Source organism: Dendropsophus ebraccatus, chromosome 9 (genome assembly GCF_027789765.1).
Source record: "Dendropsophus ebraccatus isolate aDenEbr1 chromosome 9, aDenEbr1.pat, whole genome shotgun sequence".
NCBI classification, from domain to species: Eukaryota; Metazoa; Chordata; class Amphibia; order Anura; family Hylidae; genus Dendropsophus; species Dendropsophus ebraccatus.
The window spans coordinates 68,099,648-68,115,928 of NC_091462.1; the positions used below are offsets into that span (position 1 = coordinate 68,099,648).

Genomic DNA, 16,281 nt, shown 5'->3' on the forward strand with positions numbered 1-16,281 from the left:
AGGGTGTTTTTTTTCTCTATCCTACTGCCACGGTCTGCTGATAAGTGCCGCACATAAGTGCGGCATTTATCAGCAACACCATTTTTGGCGTAGTTTTTTTTTTTTTATACTTACTGTAAAAAAACACGTAAAAAACACTACATTACACCACACTACACTACATTGAATAAAGTTTGACACTACACCACTACATACCCCATATACTAGTCCCCGTATAAAGATGACCCCCAGGGTGTTTTCGGCGTCAGAGGGATACGTTATTATTGCCTCCAACACCGAAACAGCCAGTGAGAATAAATGGGGGGGATCCTTTGTTCCTCCATTCATCCTCATCCTCCAGTGACGTGTCTGGGGGATAGCGTAGTGTATGCTGCCTCCCAGACACGTCTTTTCCGCCAGTACCATCCCAATAAAAGATCACGGTATAGCGTAAAATTCTACTAACTCTGTGAGCGTACCTCAGGGTACTCTTACAGATTTAGGGTAGGTGCACACTGCGCAATGGCGAAGATAAACCTTTGTGCATTCCGCAGCTGGCACCCACCGGCGGACTGATGCGGGCGCATGTCTCTACCCGTGTCATAGACTCCATGTTATGCACAGGCGGATTCCATCGTCCGTCCAAAGAATGAACACGTTGGACAGAGAGCGGAATCCGCCCGTGCATAGAATGGAGTCTGACACGGACGGAGACGCGCGCCCGCATCAGTCAGCCGGCGGGTGCCAACTGCGGAATGCACGAAGGGTTATCCTTCGCCATTCCGCAGTGTGCACGTACCCTTAGAGTGTATGAAGGAAGGGACACCCGAATGCAGCCCCCAGATGCCCCCTCCCCCCCCCCCCCCCCCATCCTCGGAACTAGTGGAAAGATCGTCCGGGAACTGATCTTCCCACTGTTGGATAAAGGTCACCACCTGTACGGGGATAACTTTTATACCAGCACCCCCTCTTCCAGTCCCTCGCTGCCTGAGCTACTGTAGCTTGCGGCACGATCCGAACATATCAGAAGTAGTAATAGGGCCCTAATATTTAGCAGCCATGGAGCGGACCCAGCGCTTCTGGATATGAAGGACCCCGGATCACACCAGGACAACATTTTCCAGGTGACGTCCCCCACACTGGAGAACAGGAGACCCCAGAAGAAGTGCAGAGTGTGGTGTAACAGGGGGATCAGGAAGGACACCATTTTTCAGTGTGACGCCTGTCCTGATCCCCCCGGCCTCTGCATACTGGATCACTTCAAGGCGCACCACACGTCACTGGAGTTCTACATTATCTAAATTCTGTCCCTTATTCTTATTTCAGGGGTCACGTTGATCCAGGGATTATTCTGATCGCCATTATGGAGTCAGGAAGGAATTTTTTTCCCAGTGATGAGGCTACTGTCGTCTGCCTCACGAGGGGTTTTTGCCTTCCTCTGGATCAACACAGGTTGAGTTTGATGGACACCTGTCATTTCCAACCTTATAAACTAATAATTGGCCTAATACCCCCAAATAAATTAGAATTGTCCCTTTTCCCCAGCTAAGTAGGTATGGCCGCCATTCCCATTAGAGGATGCCATGATGCAATTACAAAGCCTCTCTGCGGCCAGGACAGTAGAAACCCCCCACAAGTGACCCCATTCTGGAAACTACACCCCATAAGGAATCTAACAAGGGGGGCAGCGGGTATATGGCCCCCTGGTGACGGCCACATTTGGGACGTGAAAATGAAAAAAAATGGTATTTTTTATTTTCACGGCACATGTTCTACACATGTGCCCGTCACCAGTGGGGTCCATATGCTCACTGCACCCCTCGTTAGATTCCTTATGGGGTGTAATTTCCAGAATGGGGTCACTTGTCGGGGGTTTCTACTGTCCTGGCAGCACAGGAGCTTTGTAATTGCGACGTGGCCTCCATCCTCCATTCAAGCCTCTAAATGGCGCTCTGTCCCTTTGGTGGCTTGCCCTGTGCTCATATGGCACATTTTGTCCACATGTGGGGTATTTTCGTACTCAGGGGAAATTACCCTACACGTTTTGTGTTCATTTTCTTTTTTAACCCCTTGTGGAAATGGAAAAAAAATCAAGGCTAGACCAACATTTAGCGCAATTTTTTAAAATTTTTTTACTCTAAATCATTAATCTTGTCATGATTTTTTCATTTTCACAAGGGGCTAAAAGGTAAAAAAAACACTAAATGTGTAGAGCAATTTCTCCTAAATACGGAAATACCCCACATGTGGACATAAAGCGCCATGCGGGTGCAGGGTAAGCCTCCAAAGGGAAGGAGCGCCTTTTGGTTTTTTGAGGCTGGATTTGGCTGGATTGGATTTCGAGGGGCCATGTTGCATTTAAAAGGCCATTGTGTTGCCAAGACAGTTGAAACCCCCCACAAGTGACCCCATTATGGAAACTACACCCCTCAAGGAATGTAACAAGGGGTGTAGTGAGCATATGGACCCCACTGGTGATGGGCACAAATGTGGAACAATGTGGCGTGAAAATGAAATATTACATTTTTTACACTATAATGTTGGTCTAGCCTTGAATTTATCATTTTCACAAGGGGTTAAAGAGAAAAAAAAACACAAAATGTTTAGAGCAATTTCCCCCGAGTCCGTAAATACCCCACATGTGGACATAAAGCGCCATGTGGGCGCAGGGCAAGCCTCCAAAGGGAAGGAGCGCCATTTGGATTTTGGAGGTTGGATTTGGCTAGAATGGATTATGAACGCCATGTCGCATTTACAGAGCCCTTCTGCTGCCAAGACAGTAAAAACCCCCCACAAGTGACCCCATTCTGGAAATTACACCCCTCAAGGAATCTAACAAGGGGTGTAGTGAGCAAATGGACCCCTTGATGACGGGCACATTTGTGCCGTGAAAGTGAAAAAATGAAATTTTTCACTTTCACGTCACATTGTTCCACATTTGTGCCCGTCACCAGTGGGGTCCATATGCTCACTGCCCCCCTTGTTAGATTCCTTGAGGGGTGTAGTTTCCAGAATGGGGTCACTTGTGGGGGGTTTCCAGTGTTTTGGGAGAACGAGGGCTCTGTAAATGCGATGTGGCCCTTGAAATCCATTCCAGTGAAATCCAGCTTCCAAACGCTCCTTCCCTTTGGAGGCTCGTCCTGCGCCCCGCTTGGCACTTTATGTCCACATGTGGGGTATTTCTGTACTCGGGAGAAACTGCGCTACACTTTTTGTGTTTTTTTTTCCTTTTATCCCTTTGTGAAAATGAAAAATTGAAGGCTAGAACAACGTTTTAGTGTAAAAAATACTTTTGTCTTTTTTCACGCCACATTGTTCGGAAATTTGTGAAGCAACTGTGGGGTCCAAATGCTCACCGCACCCCTTGTTACATTCCTTGAGGGGTTTAGTTTTCTAAATGGTGTCCCTTTAGGGGTGTTTTTTAGGTTTTGGCACCCCAGAGCCTCTGCCAACCTGAAGTGGTACAGTCAGAAATGACCAAATATAACGGAGCCATTGAAATTCACTAGGCGCTCCTTTGTATCTGAGGCTTGTGGTTGCGTCAAATAGCGCAATAGGGCCACATATGGGGTATTTCTATAAACTGCAGAAACGGGGCAATAATTATTGGGGTGCATTTCTCTGGTAATAGGGTCATAATTATGAAAAATATTGGATTACAATAAAATCTCTGCACAGAAAATAAAAATTTTCAAATTTCTTACACACTTAGCTTTTATTTCTGTGACTCCCCTAAAGGGTTAAAAAACTTTCTGGATGTGCATTTGCAGAGTTTGGGGGGTGCAGTTTCTGAAATGGGGTGCTTCGTGGGGCTAACACACAGTCCCCTCAAATACACTTTAAACCTGAACAGGTCCCTAAAAATATCTGATTTTGAAATTTTACCGAAAATTTGGAAATTTGCTGCTAATGTTTTACGCTTTCTATTGTTTAAAAAAAATGAAAGATAGTTTAATAAATGCCGCCAACATAAAGTAGACATGTTGCTAATGCTATGTAATATATAATTTATGTGATATAACCATTTTCTGTATAAGCAGTAAAGTTTTAAAGTTGGAAAAATGCATTTTTTCAAAATTTTTCACGCTATTTTGTTTTTTTTCATAAAGATTTGTTATAAGTATCGACTCCAATTTACTAGAAATGTGAAGTACAATATGTCACGAGAAAACAATCTCAGAATCAGCCGGATAGGTAAAAGCATCCCGAAGTTATTATTGAATAAAGTGACACTGGTCATATTCATAAAATTTACTCCGGTCCTTAAGGCCATTTCAGGCCCGGTCCTTAAGGGGTTAAACGTGTTGCACTCCCTCAGTAGTATATAGCCCCCCGTGTTGCTTCCCCAGTAGTATATAGACCCCTGTGCGTTTCCCCAGTAGTACATAGACCCCTGTGCACTCCCGTCTGTAGCATTGTATGTGGAGTCTGGTCTTGAGTTACGGTGCTCCAGAAAGGACCATTGTATGTTAAAAATATTGCATCTTGAGGCCATTGTAAGTTGAGGGATCACTATGTATAAATGTCAGGCGCTATGGTTACCATAAACCTATTTTACTCTATTGAGCTTTGCTGGCTGATTGTCCAGAGTTTGTGCTGATACCTTGCAACAATGTAGCAGATTAATTTGCACTTCTCCAAGTGCTACTATGTTTATATATCACTGTCTATAAAAGTCAGAGGACTTTGAAATAATTACTGCTAGATATTTTAAGATTTTTAACCCCTTGCATGGATGTGCAGGTCACAATAAATTGGTTTTCTCCTCCTCGCCTTCTAACCTACAGGGCTGGTTGAGGCGTCATTTTCTGCACCATGATCTCTAGTTTATATTGGTATCATATTGGTGTACAAGAAAAATTTTGACCGCTTTTTTTTTCCATATATGTAATTTTTTTACAAAACTGCAATCCTAATGGTTCTTTTCCTCTTTTCATTTACGCTGTTCACTGTGCAGGAACAATATATCAAAGGATCCGATCCGGACACCAGAGCAGAGGTAAGGAGAACTCTTTGTCTGTCAGTGCAAGTGAACCAGACTCCAATGTTATGTCAGTATAGGGCTGGGCGATATTGACCTAAATCATTATCGCGGTTAATCGTACATGTAGCCGCGGTAACGATAACTGAACGATAATTATGACACGCCCCTTAGGTAAGCCACACCCTTCTGCAAGCCACACCCACTTAACCGTGCCAACCTGGGGATATTTTGTTTTAATAGAGTAAAAAAAAAGTAACTCACTGAGCAGCAACACAAGGATGAGCCATTTAGTCTATTGTCATTATTTGTTATTATAATTAGGGGGTCTCAGACAACCTGGACATGTATATACAGGTATACAGCTACAATAGGACATGTATATACGGGTATACAGCAATGTACAAAGTACAGGACGTGTATATACAGGTATAGCGCTATGTACTACATAGCTGTATACCTGTGTATGCATGTCCTGTAGTGCGTACATAGCTGTATACCAGTATATACACATCCTGTAGTGTGTATAGCTGTATAACCGTATATACACGTCCTGTAGTGGCAGTATTATATATGTATGTCCACAATACAAGACGTGTATACACAGGTATACAGCTATGCAGGTTCTACATTAAAAACACATGCACACTCAGCTAAGCTGAGCATTCATGTGTCTAATGGTGCGTTTACACAGGCAAATTTAACTGACAGATCTTTGAAGCCAAAGCCAGGAACAGACTATAAACAAGGATCAGGTCATAAAGCAAAGCCTGAGATTTCTCCTCTTTTTAAATCCATTCCTGGCTTTGGCTTCCAAAATCTGTCAGATAAATCTCTGTGTAAATACACCCTTAGAGGATCACAAAAGACAGCTGGGGGTGGAGCAGGGGCATAGCTAGGATTCATGACACCCCATAGCAAAAAAAAATAAAAAAATACATGGGGCCCCATGAATTTTGTATGAGCCCCCCCAACCTCTAGCAGCACATCAAATAGAAGAGGGGGCAGCTGAAGCGGGGGCAAGGGGGACTACAATTAGAACTGGGGCAGGGTGGCAGCAGCTGGGGGTGATCTGGGCAGAAGGGGGGACAGAAGCTGGGGGTGATCTGGGCAGAAAGGGGGGGGGGCAGAAGCTGGGGGTGATCTGGGCAGAAAGGGGGGCAGAAGCTGGGGGTGATCTAGGCAGAAGGGGGGGGCAGTAGCTGGGGGAGATCTAGGCAGAAGGGGGGGGCAGAAGCTGGGGGTGATCTGGGCAGAAGGGGGGGTAGAAGCTAGGGGAGATCTAGGCAGAAGGGGGGGCAGAAGCTGGGGGAGATCTAGGCAGAAGGGGGGGGGGGGGGTAGAAGCTGGGGGAGATCTAGGCAGAAGGGGGGGGGGGTAGAAGCTGGGGGAGATCTAGGCAGAAGGGGGGGGGGGTAGAAGCTGGGGGAGATCTAGGCAGAAGGGGGGGGGGTAGAAGCTGGGGGAGATTCAGGCAGAAGGGGGGGGTAGAAGCTGGGGGAGATCTGGGCAGAAGGAGGGGGCAGAGGCTGGGGGTGATCTAGGCAGAAGGGGGGGGGCAGAAGCTGGGGGTGATCTATGCAGAAGGGGGGGGCAGAAGCTGGGGGTGATCTAGGCAGAAGGGGGGGGCAGAAGCTGGGGGAGATCTAGGCAGAAGGGGGGGGGCAGAAGCTGGGGGAGATCTAGGCAGAAGGGGGGGGGCAGAAGCTGGGGGAGATCTAGGCAGAAGGGGGGGGCAGAAGCTGGGGGAGATCTAGGCAGAAGGGGGGGGCAGGAGCTGGGGGAGATCTAGGCAGAAGGGGGGGGCAGGAGCTGGGGGAGATCTAGGCAGAAGGGGGGGCAGAAGCTGGGGGAGATCTAGGCAGAAGGGGGGGGCAGAAGCTGGGGGAGATCTAGGCAGAAGGGGGGGCAGAAGCTGGGGTGATCTGGGCGGAAGCAGGGGGCAGAAGCTGGGGTGATCTAGGCAGAAGGGGGGGTAGAAGCTGGGGGAGATCTAGGCAGAAGGGGGGGGGCAGAAGCTGGGGGTGATCTAGGCAGAAGGGGGGGCAGAAGCTGGGGGAGATCTGGGCAGAAGGGGGGGCAGAAGCTAGGGGTGATCTAGGCAGAAGGGGGGGTAGAAGCTGGGGGAGATCTAGGCAGAAGCTGGGGGAGAAGAAGCTGGGGGAGATCTGGGCAGAAGGAGGGGGCAGAGGCTGGGGGTGATCTAGGCAGAAGGGGGGGGGCAGAAGCTGGGGGTGATCTATGCAGAAGGAGGGGGCAGAAGCTGGGGGTGATCTAGGCAGAAGGGGGGGAGGCGGAAGCTGGGGGAGATCTAGGCAGAAGGGGGGGGCAGAAGCTGGGGGAGATCTAGGCAGAAGGGGGGGGCATCTGGGCAGAAGGGGGGGGGCAGAAGCTGGGGGAGATCTAGGCCGAAGGGGGGGGGGGGGCAGAAGCTGGGGGAGATCTAGGCAGAAGGGGGGGGGCAGAAGCTAAGGGAGATCTAGGCAGAAGGGGGGGGTAGAAGCTGGGGGAGATCTAGGCAGAAGGGGGGGCAGAAGCTGGGGGAGATCTAGGCAGAAGGGGGGCAGAAGCTGGGGGAGATCTAGGCAGAAGGGGGGGCAGAAGCTGGGGTGATCTGGGCGGAAGCAGGGGGCAGAAGCTGGGGTGATCTGGGCGGAAGCAGGGGGCAGAAGCTGGGGTGATCTAGGCAGAAGGGGGGGTAGAAGCTGGGGGAGATCTAGGCAGAAGGGGGGGGCAGAAGCTGGGGGTGATCTAGGCAGAAGGGGGGCAGAAGCTGGGGGAGATCTGGGCAGAAGGGGGGGCAGAAGCTAGGGGTGATCTAGGCAGAAGGGGGGGGCAGAAGCTGGGGGAAATCTGGGCAGAAGCTAGGGGTGATCTAGGCAGAAGGGGGGGGGGGGCAGAAGCTGGGGGTGATATAAACTGTATCTTCTCCCTTGTCACTAGGGAGAAGATACAGCACTGGCACACACTTGGCCCTCATGGCTGCCACCTCCTCTCACCCCCCCCCCTCCCGAACAGTCGCTGACCTGCTCCTCATACCCGACACAAATGCGGCATTTCTGACAGTCGCCGACCCGCTCTTCATAACCAGCACTGAGTACACACGCGGCCCTCCTGGCCGCACGCACCCGCAGGTTCCCGGTCTCTGGAGAAGGAGGTTGCAGGGACCGGGGGATCGTGTGATGGATGGCGTCGCTGCGCTGGGGCTGTATAGTGGGATGTGGGGGCGCAGTGCAGACCCCCGATCCCGCTATACAGCTTCACCACCCACAGCGACGCCATCCATCACACGATCCCGCGGTCCCTGCAACCTCCTTCTCCAGAGACCGGGAACCTGCGGGTGCGTGCGGCCTGGAGGGCCGCGTGTGAACTCAGTGCTGGTTATGAAGAGCCGGTCGGCTCTTCCGGAGGGTGAGTGGCGGGGGCGGCCGGGAATGCCGCTTGTGTGCCAGGTATGAGGAGCGGGTCAGCCACTGTTCGGGGTGAGAGGAGATGGGGGGCGATGGGCTGCTGCCAAATGTCAGACTGCTGCAGGGCAGGGGATGGGAGGTCACCTGCCTCAATAGTAAATGTGCGCCCTGGCTGGAATCCCAGGCAGGTTGGGGGCGGGGACACTGGGGAGCTGAGGGGGAGGAGGAGAAATACCGCAAATACCGCCCTGGCAAAGTTGAGGTCGGTTTACCGACGCCAGGGACGGTATCGGTATTTTCACGGTATACCGCCCAGCCCTATGTCAGTATGAACCTGACTTCATTATGAGTCTACTGGTGGAACACGTAGGGAAGGGTTATGCCAGAACAGTTCTTCCTCCTTTTACTGGGTTCATCATGATCCATTGGTGAAGTTGTTCATTGCACCTGCATTTTATAGCGCTCTTATAACTATAAAAAAAGTGTATATGTTCACCATTGTACTTGAAGCAAGTTGTCAATTTATGCATTGATGCATGCGATACTGAGGGGAGGAGGTTGGGGGAGGCAATGCATTGAATGTTAGGTAAGTCTTTGGCTAGTGAGGTAGGGTTGAAATTCTGTCGCTCCTCAAGTTGTTTTTACATTGTGTATACAGTTTGTTTTTAGTCTGCTATATCAAAAGTATATTACAATTTTACATTGGGATACTTGGGATATTGGCATACTTTTTACTATCTTATGTGCAGCACTTATCAGCAGACAGTTGCGGTAGGATATAGGGGGGGGAGGCCCTATGCCGAAAAGGAGGAGTTGCTGATCAGTGCGATGCTGAGCAGCGCTAGGGTACGTAAAAGAAAAAAAAAAAAACTACCTACAACCCTAAAGCTACTGATAGTAACATAGTAACATAGTAAATAAGGTTGAAAGAAGACAAGAGTCCATCAGGTTCAACCTAGGAAAATCCTACTGTGTTGATCCAGGAAGGCGAAAAACCCCTATGGGGCAGAAGACAAACGCCCCACCACAGGGAGAAACTCCCCCCCCCCCCCTCCCCCGACTGCAATGGCAACCAGAACAATCCCCGGATCAACGTATCACCAGAAATCTAATGCCCATAACTTGTAATATTATATTTTTCAAGAAAATCATCCAGGCCTCCCTTGAACTTATTTAATGAATCAGCCATGACAACATCATGTGGCAGAGAGTTCCACAGTCTTACCGCTCGTACAGTAAAGAACCCGCGTCGATGCTGATGATGAAATCTTCTTTCCTCTAGACGTAGAGGATGCCCCCTTGTCATTGTTACAGACCTTGGAGTAAAAAGACCACTACAAAAATCTCTGTACTGTCCATTCATATATTTGTACATTGTGATCAGATCGCCCCTAAGACGTCTTTTTTCTAGCGTAAATAACCCCAAGCGTGATAACCTGTCCTGGTACTGTAACCCACCCATTCCCTTAATGACCTTTGTTGCCCTCCTCTGCACCCGCTCTAGTTCAGCTGTGTCCTTCTTATATACCGGTGCCCAAAACTGTACACAGTATTCCATACGTGGTCTGACTAGTGATTTATAAAGAGGCAAAACTATGTTCTCATCTTTAGCATCTATACCTCTTTTGATGCACCCCATTATTTTATTAGCCTTGGCAGCTGCTGCCTGGCACTGATCACTAAAGTTGAGTTTACTGTCCACCAATACCCCCAGGTCCTTTTCGGAAGTAGTTTTACCCAGTGTTTTATTATTTAGCACATAACTGTACTTATTATTTCTATGGCCCAAATGCATAACTTTACATTTATCCACATTAAAATTCATTTGCCATTTCTCCGCCCAAGCCTCTAGCTTCTCCAAATCCCTCTGTAATATGATATTATCCTCCTCTGTACTGATTACTTTACCCAGTTTAGTATCATCTGCAAAAATGGAGATTCTACTCTGTAGCCCCTCTACAAGATCATTAATAAAAATATTAAAAAGAAGTGGACCCAACACTGACCCCTGTGGTACCCCACTACTAACTAAAACCCAATCTGAATATGTTCCATCAATGACCACCCTCTGTTTTCTATCACACAACCAGTTACTTCTCATTTGCATACGTTTTCCCCGAGTCCCAGTATCCTCATTTTGTAGACCAACCTTTCATGCGGCACAGTATCAAATGCCTTTGAAAAGTCCAGATACACAACATCCACAGCCTCCCCCAGGTCCAGTCTATAACTTACCTCTTCATAGAAGCCGATCAGATTAGTCTGACAGGACCGATCCCTCATAAATCCATGCTGGTGCTGCGTCATAAGATTATTTTCATTAAGATACTCCAGTATAGCATCTCTTACAATCCCCTCAAATACTTTACCTACTATAGATGTTAGACTTACAGGCCTGTAGTTTCCAGGATCACTCCTTGACCCCTTCTTGAATATTGGTACCACATTAGCTATGCGCCAGTCCTGTGGAAGAATCCCTGTCGTAATAGAATCTTTAAATAATAGGAATAACGGTCTGTCCAACACAGTATTTAATTCTTGCAAAACTCTAGGATGGATACCTTCTGGGCCCGGTGACTTATGGATTTTAATGTTTTTAAGGCGTTTCCCCACTTCTTGTTGTGTTAGGCAGGTGAGATTTATGGGAGGATTAACATTATCCCTAGTCATATCGTCTGTTATGGGATTCTCCTCTGTGAATACAGTAGAGAAGAATGTATTTAGTAGATTGGCCTTTTCCTCTTCCCCCTCCACCATTACACCCAGATTATTTTTGAGGGGACCAACATTTTCGGTTTTAAGTCTTTTGTTATTTATATAGGTGAAGAACATTTTGGGATTTGTTTTACTTTATGTGGCTATCCTTCTTTCTGTTGCTATTTTTGCTTCTTTTATTTGCGTTTTACACATTCTATTCTTCTGTCTATAGTTGCTCAATGCTTCCCCACTACCTTCTTGTTTTAGTTGTCTGTTGTCTGAGTGTATTATATACACTTATCAGCCGCTAGGGGGCAGTAGAGCACTAGAAGCCAGAAAAAGCTGAAGATAGACGACGGGGAGCCAAAAAAAAACTTAGATAGACGACGGGTAAGAAGAGGACACTGTGAGACCCAGAAGACATCACTCCATTGTTTTACGGGGTCACCGATGACCCGGAAAGCTGAAGATCTCTGTTACTGGCTAATCTAAACTGATCAGCCGATAGCAGGGATGAGATGGCCTGCTATGTATTATAGCAGGCCATCTCCCCCAATCACAGCGCACTCTTAAAGGGCCCGCGTACCAGTACGTTATGGGTGGAGGATGTACCACCAGGTACATCCTCTTTAACCTAAACCCACTGATCAAACGGCACTGGGATGGGGAAGCCAGTGCTGCGGTCGTTTTTTCGGACCGAGGCCCGGTTCCCGTGCACGGCGCCGTTCTATGCACCAGAACCAGACAGTGCTCAAGCACTGTAGGCGGGCCGGGCCGCCCCCAGTGGGAGTTCACTCCCCCGTATGAAGTGGCTCCCTTAGAATGAATGGAGCCGCATCATACAGGGGAGGGGACTCCCTTCCATTGGGGGCGGCTCGGCCGGCCTTCAGTGCTTGAGCACCGTCCGGTTCCGGTGCATAGAACGGCGCCGTGCACGGGAACCAGACCTCGGTCCGAAAAACGGACCGCGACACCGGCTTCCCCGGGGCTGCGCCGTTTGATCAGTGGATTTAGGTTGAAGAGGTCACCATCCCTCCGGTGACGATCGCCACTCGATTCGCCCACCATCCGCCTCTCCGTCGCCGCTGTCCAGCGATGTCACTGACTTCCGGGTCCTGGGGATGCAACCTCAGCCAATCAGGGCTGAGCAAGCTGGAAGCCATGTGATGCGCTCCAGCCAATGCGCACCAGCAGCCTTTTCCATCCCATTCACTTTCTATGAAGACGCCGAGGAGGAAGAAGACCCCGACCGCCCCCTGGCTCTGACGTCGTCGTCACCAGATGCCGCCCGGGAGAAGAGGACTGTGACCATCGTAATAGGTAATGTATACATCCTTTAACTTCCGGGGGAGGGGGGGGGGGGGAGGGGGTCCGAAAGTGGGGGAAGGGGGCCAGACCGGTTATTTAACCACATTACAAAGTTATATAACTTTGTAATGTGTGTTAAATTAGCTAAAAAAAAAATTCGTGGGAGTTGTCCTTTAACAGGTTAAAGGGGTTGTTTGCCAAAATTTTTTTCTTTTAGATTAAGTGCCAGAGATTTGTAATTTACTTGTTAAAAAAAAACCTCACCCTTTTCAGTACTTATCAGCTGCTGTATGTCCCGCAAGAAGTGGTGTATTCTTTCCAGTCTTACACAGTGCTCTCTACTGACACCTCTGTCCATGTAATTGCAGTAGCAAATCTCCAATAGAAACCCTCTCCTGCCCTCCAGACAGGAAAGAATACCACTTCCTGCAGGACATACAGCAGCTGAAAAGTACTTGAAGAATTGAGATTTTTTAACAGAAGTATATTACAAATCTCTGGCACTTTCTGGAACCAGTTGATTTAAAAGAAAAAATAGGGGTGACTTTAAAGCGACTCTGTACCCACAATCTGCCCTCCCCAAACCGCTTTTAACTTTGGATAGCTGCTTTTAATCCAAGATCTATCCTGGGGTCCGTTCGGCAGGTGATGCAGTTATTGTCCTAAAAAACAACTTTTAAACTTGCAGCCCTGTGTCAAACTGGCGTGGCCTTAAGTGGCTGTGCATTAGGGCTGGCACCCCCGCTCTGTCCCTCTTCCCCGCTCTACTCATCATTTGGAATGCTCCAGGCAGGTATTCTCCTATTCCTCACCTGTGTGAGCACGGCACATGGGCTGGATCGTTTAGGCACTTGTGCAGTGTTCAGACAAGTGAGGAATAGGAGAAGTCCTGCCCAGGGCCATTCCTAATGGTGAAGAGGGCGGGGAGGAGGGATGGAGAGGCGGTGCAAGGTTAGGGTATAGACACTCTAGACACTCTGGTTGTTTTTAGGACAATAACTGCATCACCTGCCGAACGGACCCAAAGACAGATCTTGGATTAAAAGCAGCTATAAGAAGGTACAAGTGGTCTGAGGAGGGCAGATTGTGGGTACAGAGCCGCTTTAAGCTAAACTACACAGCAGCTCTTTATGCATACCCAGCGAGATGATGGTTACATATATACTCTACTATTAGGAGAAACTATCCTAATTGCCCCACGCTGCCTAACATTGCTCCATTTTGCATCACTGCTTCATGCAGCGGAGGCTTGTTGGGAAGGAAAGGCGCTGCAGTGAAGTGCCTTGTGAGGCGATGTGTTTTTTTTGTCTTCATTGGTCAACATATGGGGGCAGCATGGGCATGCAGTGAGAATAAAGAAGCATTAAATTTTTTTTATTTTATTTTTTTAAATTCCCCCGGCAGCACACTAACACGTATATTTACCATTGCTAATCGGTGTCCTGCGGCTTAACTACGGTAGTACAGCTCTGCTCGCATCCCGCCTGCAGTGACGTCATGGCTCTTCTGATTCTCCTGCCCTTTTGAAGGCCGTAATAAGGGTCACCAATGCATCTCAGAGATGTATTGGAGAGTCTGACTTCCAGCCTCCAGAGCTGCAGGGCAGACTGTGAACATATGGTCACATGGACAGGATCTGAGTGAAGCCCTACCATCGGAATGAAGCCTCACTGGGGTACACCGATCAGCAACAATAAGTATAGATGTCAGTCTGCGGCTGGGGAAGTAGTAAAACAAAAAAAAACACATGGAATGCTTCTTTAACATCTATAGAAGGTCACATAGGAGATCTAACTACTGTATAGGGGCACATAGTGAACTAACTCCAGGATGGGGCACAAAAAGGTTGGGGAGGGTCTTAAAACTATATTATAAGGACTAATTGTTAAACTGAAGAGGCTCAACTTCTATATGGGCACACAAATATGGGAACAAATGGGGGCTTTTTACTATATGGTCCCTCGTATAGCTAATATAATAACTAATATTCAATGGCATAACTACTACATGGCAGCACAAAGTGAGCACTATTACAGTGATTAGCAGTACAGATAGGGACTTTGTATAGAGGCGAGGGTGATGTTGGAGGAGGAGCCTAAAACGTTTGTCTGTCAGATCCTACAAAAACAAGTTGTGGCCGGGAGAAGCCTTCATGATGGACAAGCCAGATGGAGTAGAAAGGAAAAAAGTGAGCAACTCTAATCAGGAAAGACATCAGTGAGTCACTGCATGTAACTGCACTGTATTCATCCCTATATTGTCACCACACCCCTTTTATGCCACTCTCTACCTACTTCTTCAAAGATGGAGAGGAGGACGTAACAGAGTAAGTCTATCATAAATCCCCCCTGTTGTGTTTTAAGGAGTGTGCAGGCTCTGGTACAGACATATGCCTTTTTTAAAAATTTGCACAAAAATTGGCCTGGATTTATCAAGTAGTCTGAAACTTAGGCCCATTCACACGTCAGGAAAATCTGTACGTTTTTCTTCAGTTTATTACTACCTTAACAGTAGTGGCAGCACTGTACGTTAGGTGCCTTCCTGTTGCATTTAAATCAAAGAGCAAGAAGTTGTTTTTAAAACTTGAAAATTAAAAATTACAGTGGTCCCTCCACATCCAATGACCCCGGCATATGATTAATTCAACCCTGAGAAACTAACAAAATACATTGATTATTCTTACCAATCTTGTGCTTCAAGCCATTGTGCTAAGAACTGACGTATCTCCATGGGAAAGTTGTCATCGTATAACTGGTGAACTTGTTCCAAGAATTTGGTATCAATTTGCTGTAATTCATACCACTGAGCCATCCTAAACATGTATAATATGAAACACACAGCAATTACAAAACTGAGATGTCATCAAGTCTTACTAGTACTAGAATAAATTTTTTTCTTAGAAATGGATCTATATACATATATAGAAATAAATTAGTGTATTATAAATATATACATATCTCTATCTATAAACACTTTGTAGCAACTGAGGGAACATGGGAATATGAAAACAAAAAAATGTTCAGTTAGGGCTCTGCCTGTCAGCGTGTTCGGAGGGTATGATTAACATGCAGAGAGGCATGTCAATCATGACATGCACACGCGCCCGGGTAATAAAACTTATTCTTTTTTATAAAGCTTCTACTGCAGCCGGGGACCGGTATGTGCTGTGGGCTGCTCAGGAGCTTTACACACTGCTCCACTAAACCATTTCAGTCCTTTCCTTTAATGGTTAGGTACAGTAAAAAGTTAAACTATTTTCTAATGTACTCAGTACAAAATACTTCACGGTTTATAAGATGTCTGCTTGGTATTATTTAACCCCTAGATGAACCATGATGTACAGGTACAGAATGGGTCTCTGTGAACAGACTCCTCTCTGGGTGCTGGGTTAACTGTCTATTGACTTGGTAACCTGACCAATTGACTGATATACTATATATCTATCTATATATCTTTGTGTTTCACAGCTCTGCATATTTGAGTGTTATACATGGTCTTAGAGTCTGTATGGAACCAGAATGTTTTCAGTCCCAGTCACAGGATGATGGCAGAGGGATGCTCAGTGTCCCTCTGCCATCATCCTCTCCAGCAGCCATAGCCCGCACAGCTCTGGGAGTCGGGTCGTGACAACACCATTTTATACAGGAAGTGAAGCCTTGATGCAGTAGTAAGCGCAGGAATGTCCCATAGTAAGTATATTGGTGATTTGTATAACTTTGGGGGGGCAATACAATTCTTTAATAAAAATTTTCTCCGGACTTCTCCTTTAATGATTAATGCCACGTTCCCAGTAAAATATCTATATTTTTGCCACGATTGAAGGAATTATGGCAAAAATATTGATATTTTATCGCAAATTGCACAATTTTATCACTTATCAAAATAGTGTTTATTATCACTAATTAA

At 47.2% G+C, this 16,281-nt stretch overlaps 1 protein-coding gene across 3 annotated transcripts in view; it reads right to left on the bottom strand.

Annotated features, from left to right (window-relative positions):
• STAT1 (signal transducer and activator of transcription 1) overlaps positions 1 to 16,281 on the bottom strand; it is a 997,040-nt gene that overhangs the window by 930,652 nt on the left and 50,107 nt on the right. For all 3 annotated transcript variants that reach the window (XM_069983571.1, XM_069983569.1, XM_069983570.1), the window contains exon 2: positions 15,059 to 15,187. In XM_069983571.1, the coding sequence (XP_069839672.1) occupies positions 15,059 to 15,186 (128 nt within the window). In that variant the 5' untranslated portion in view covers position 15,187. The remainder of the gene's footprint in view (positions 1 to 15,058; positions 15,188 to 16,281) is intronic.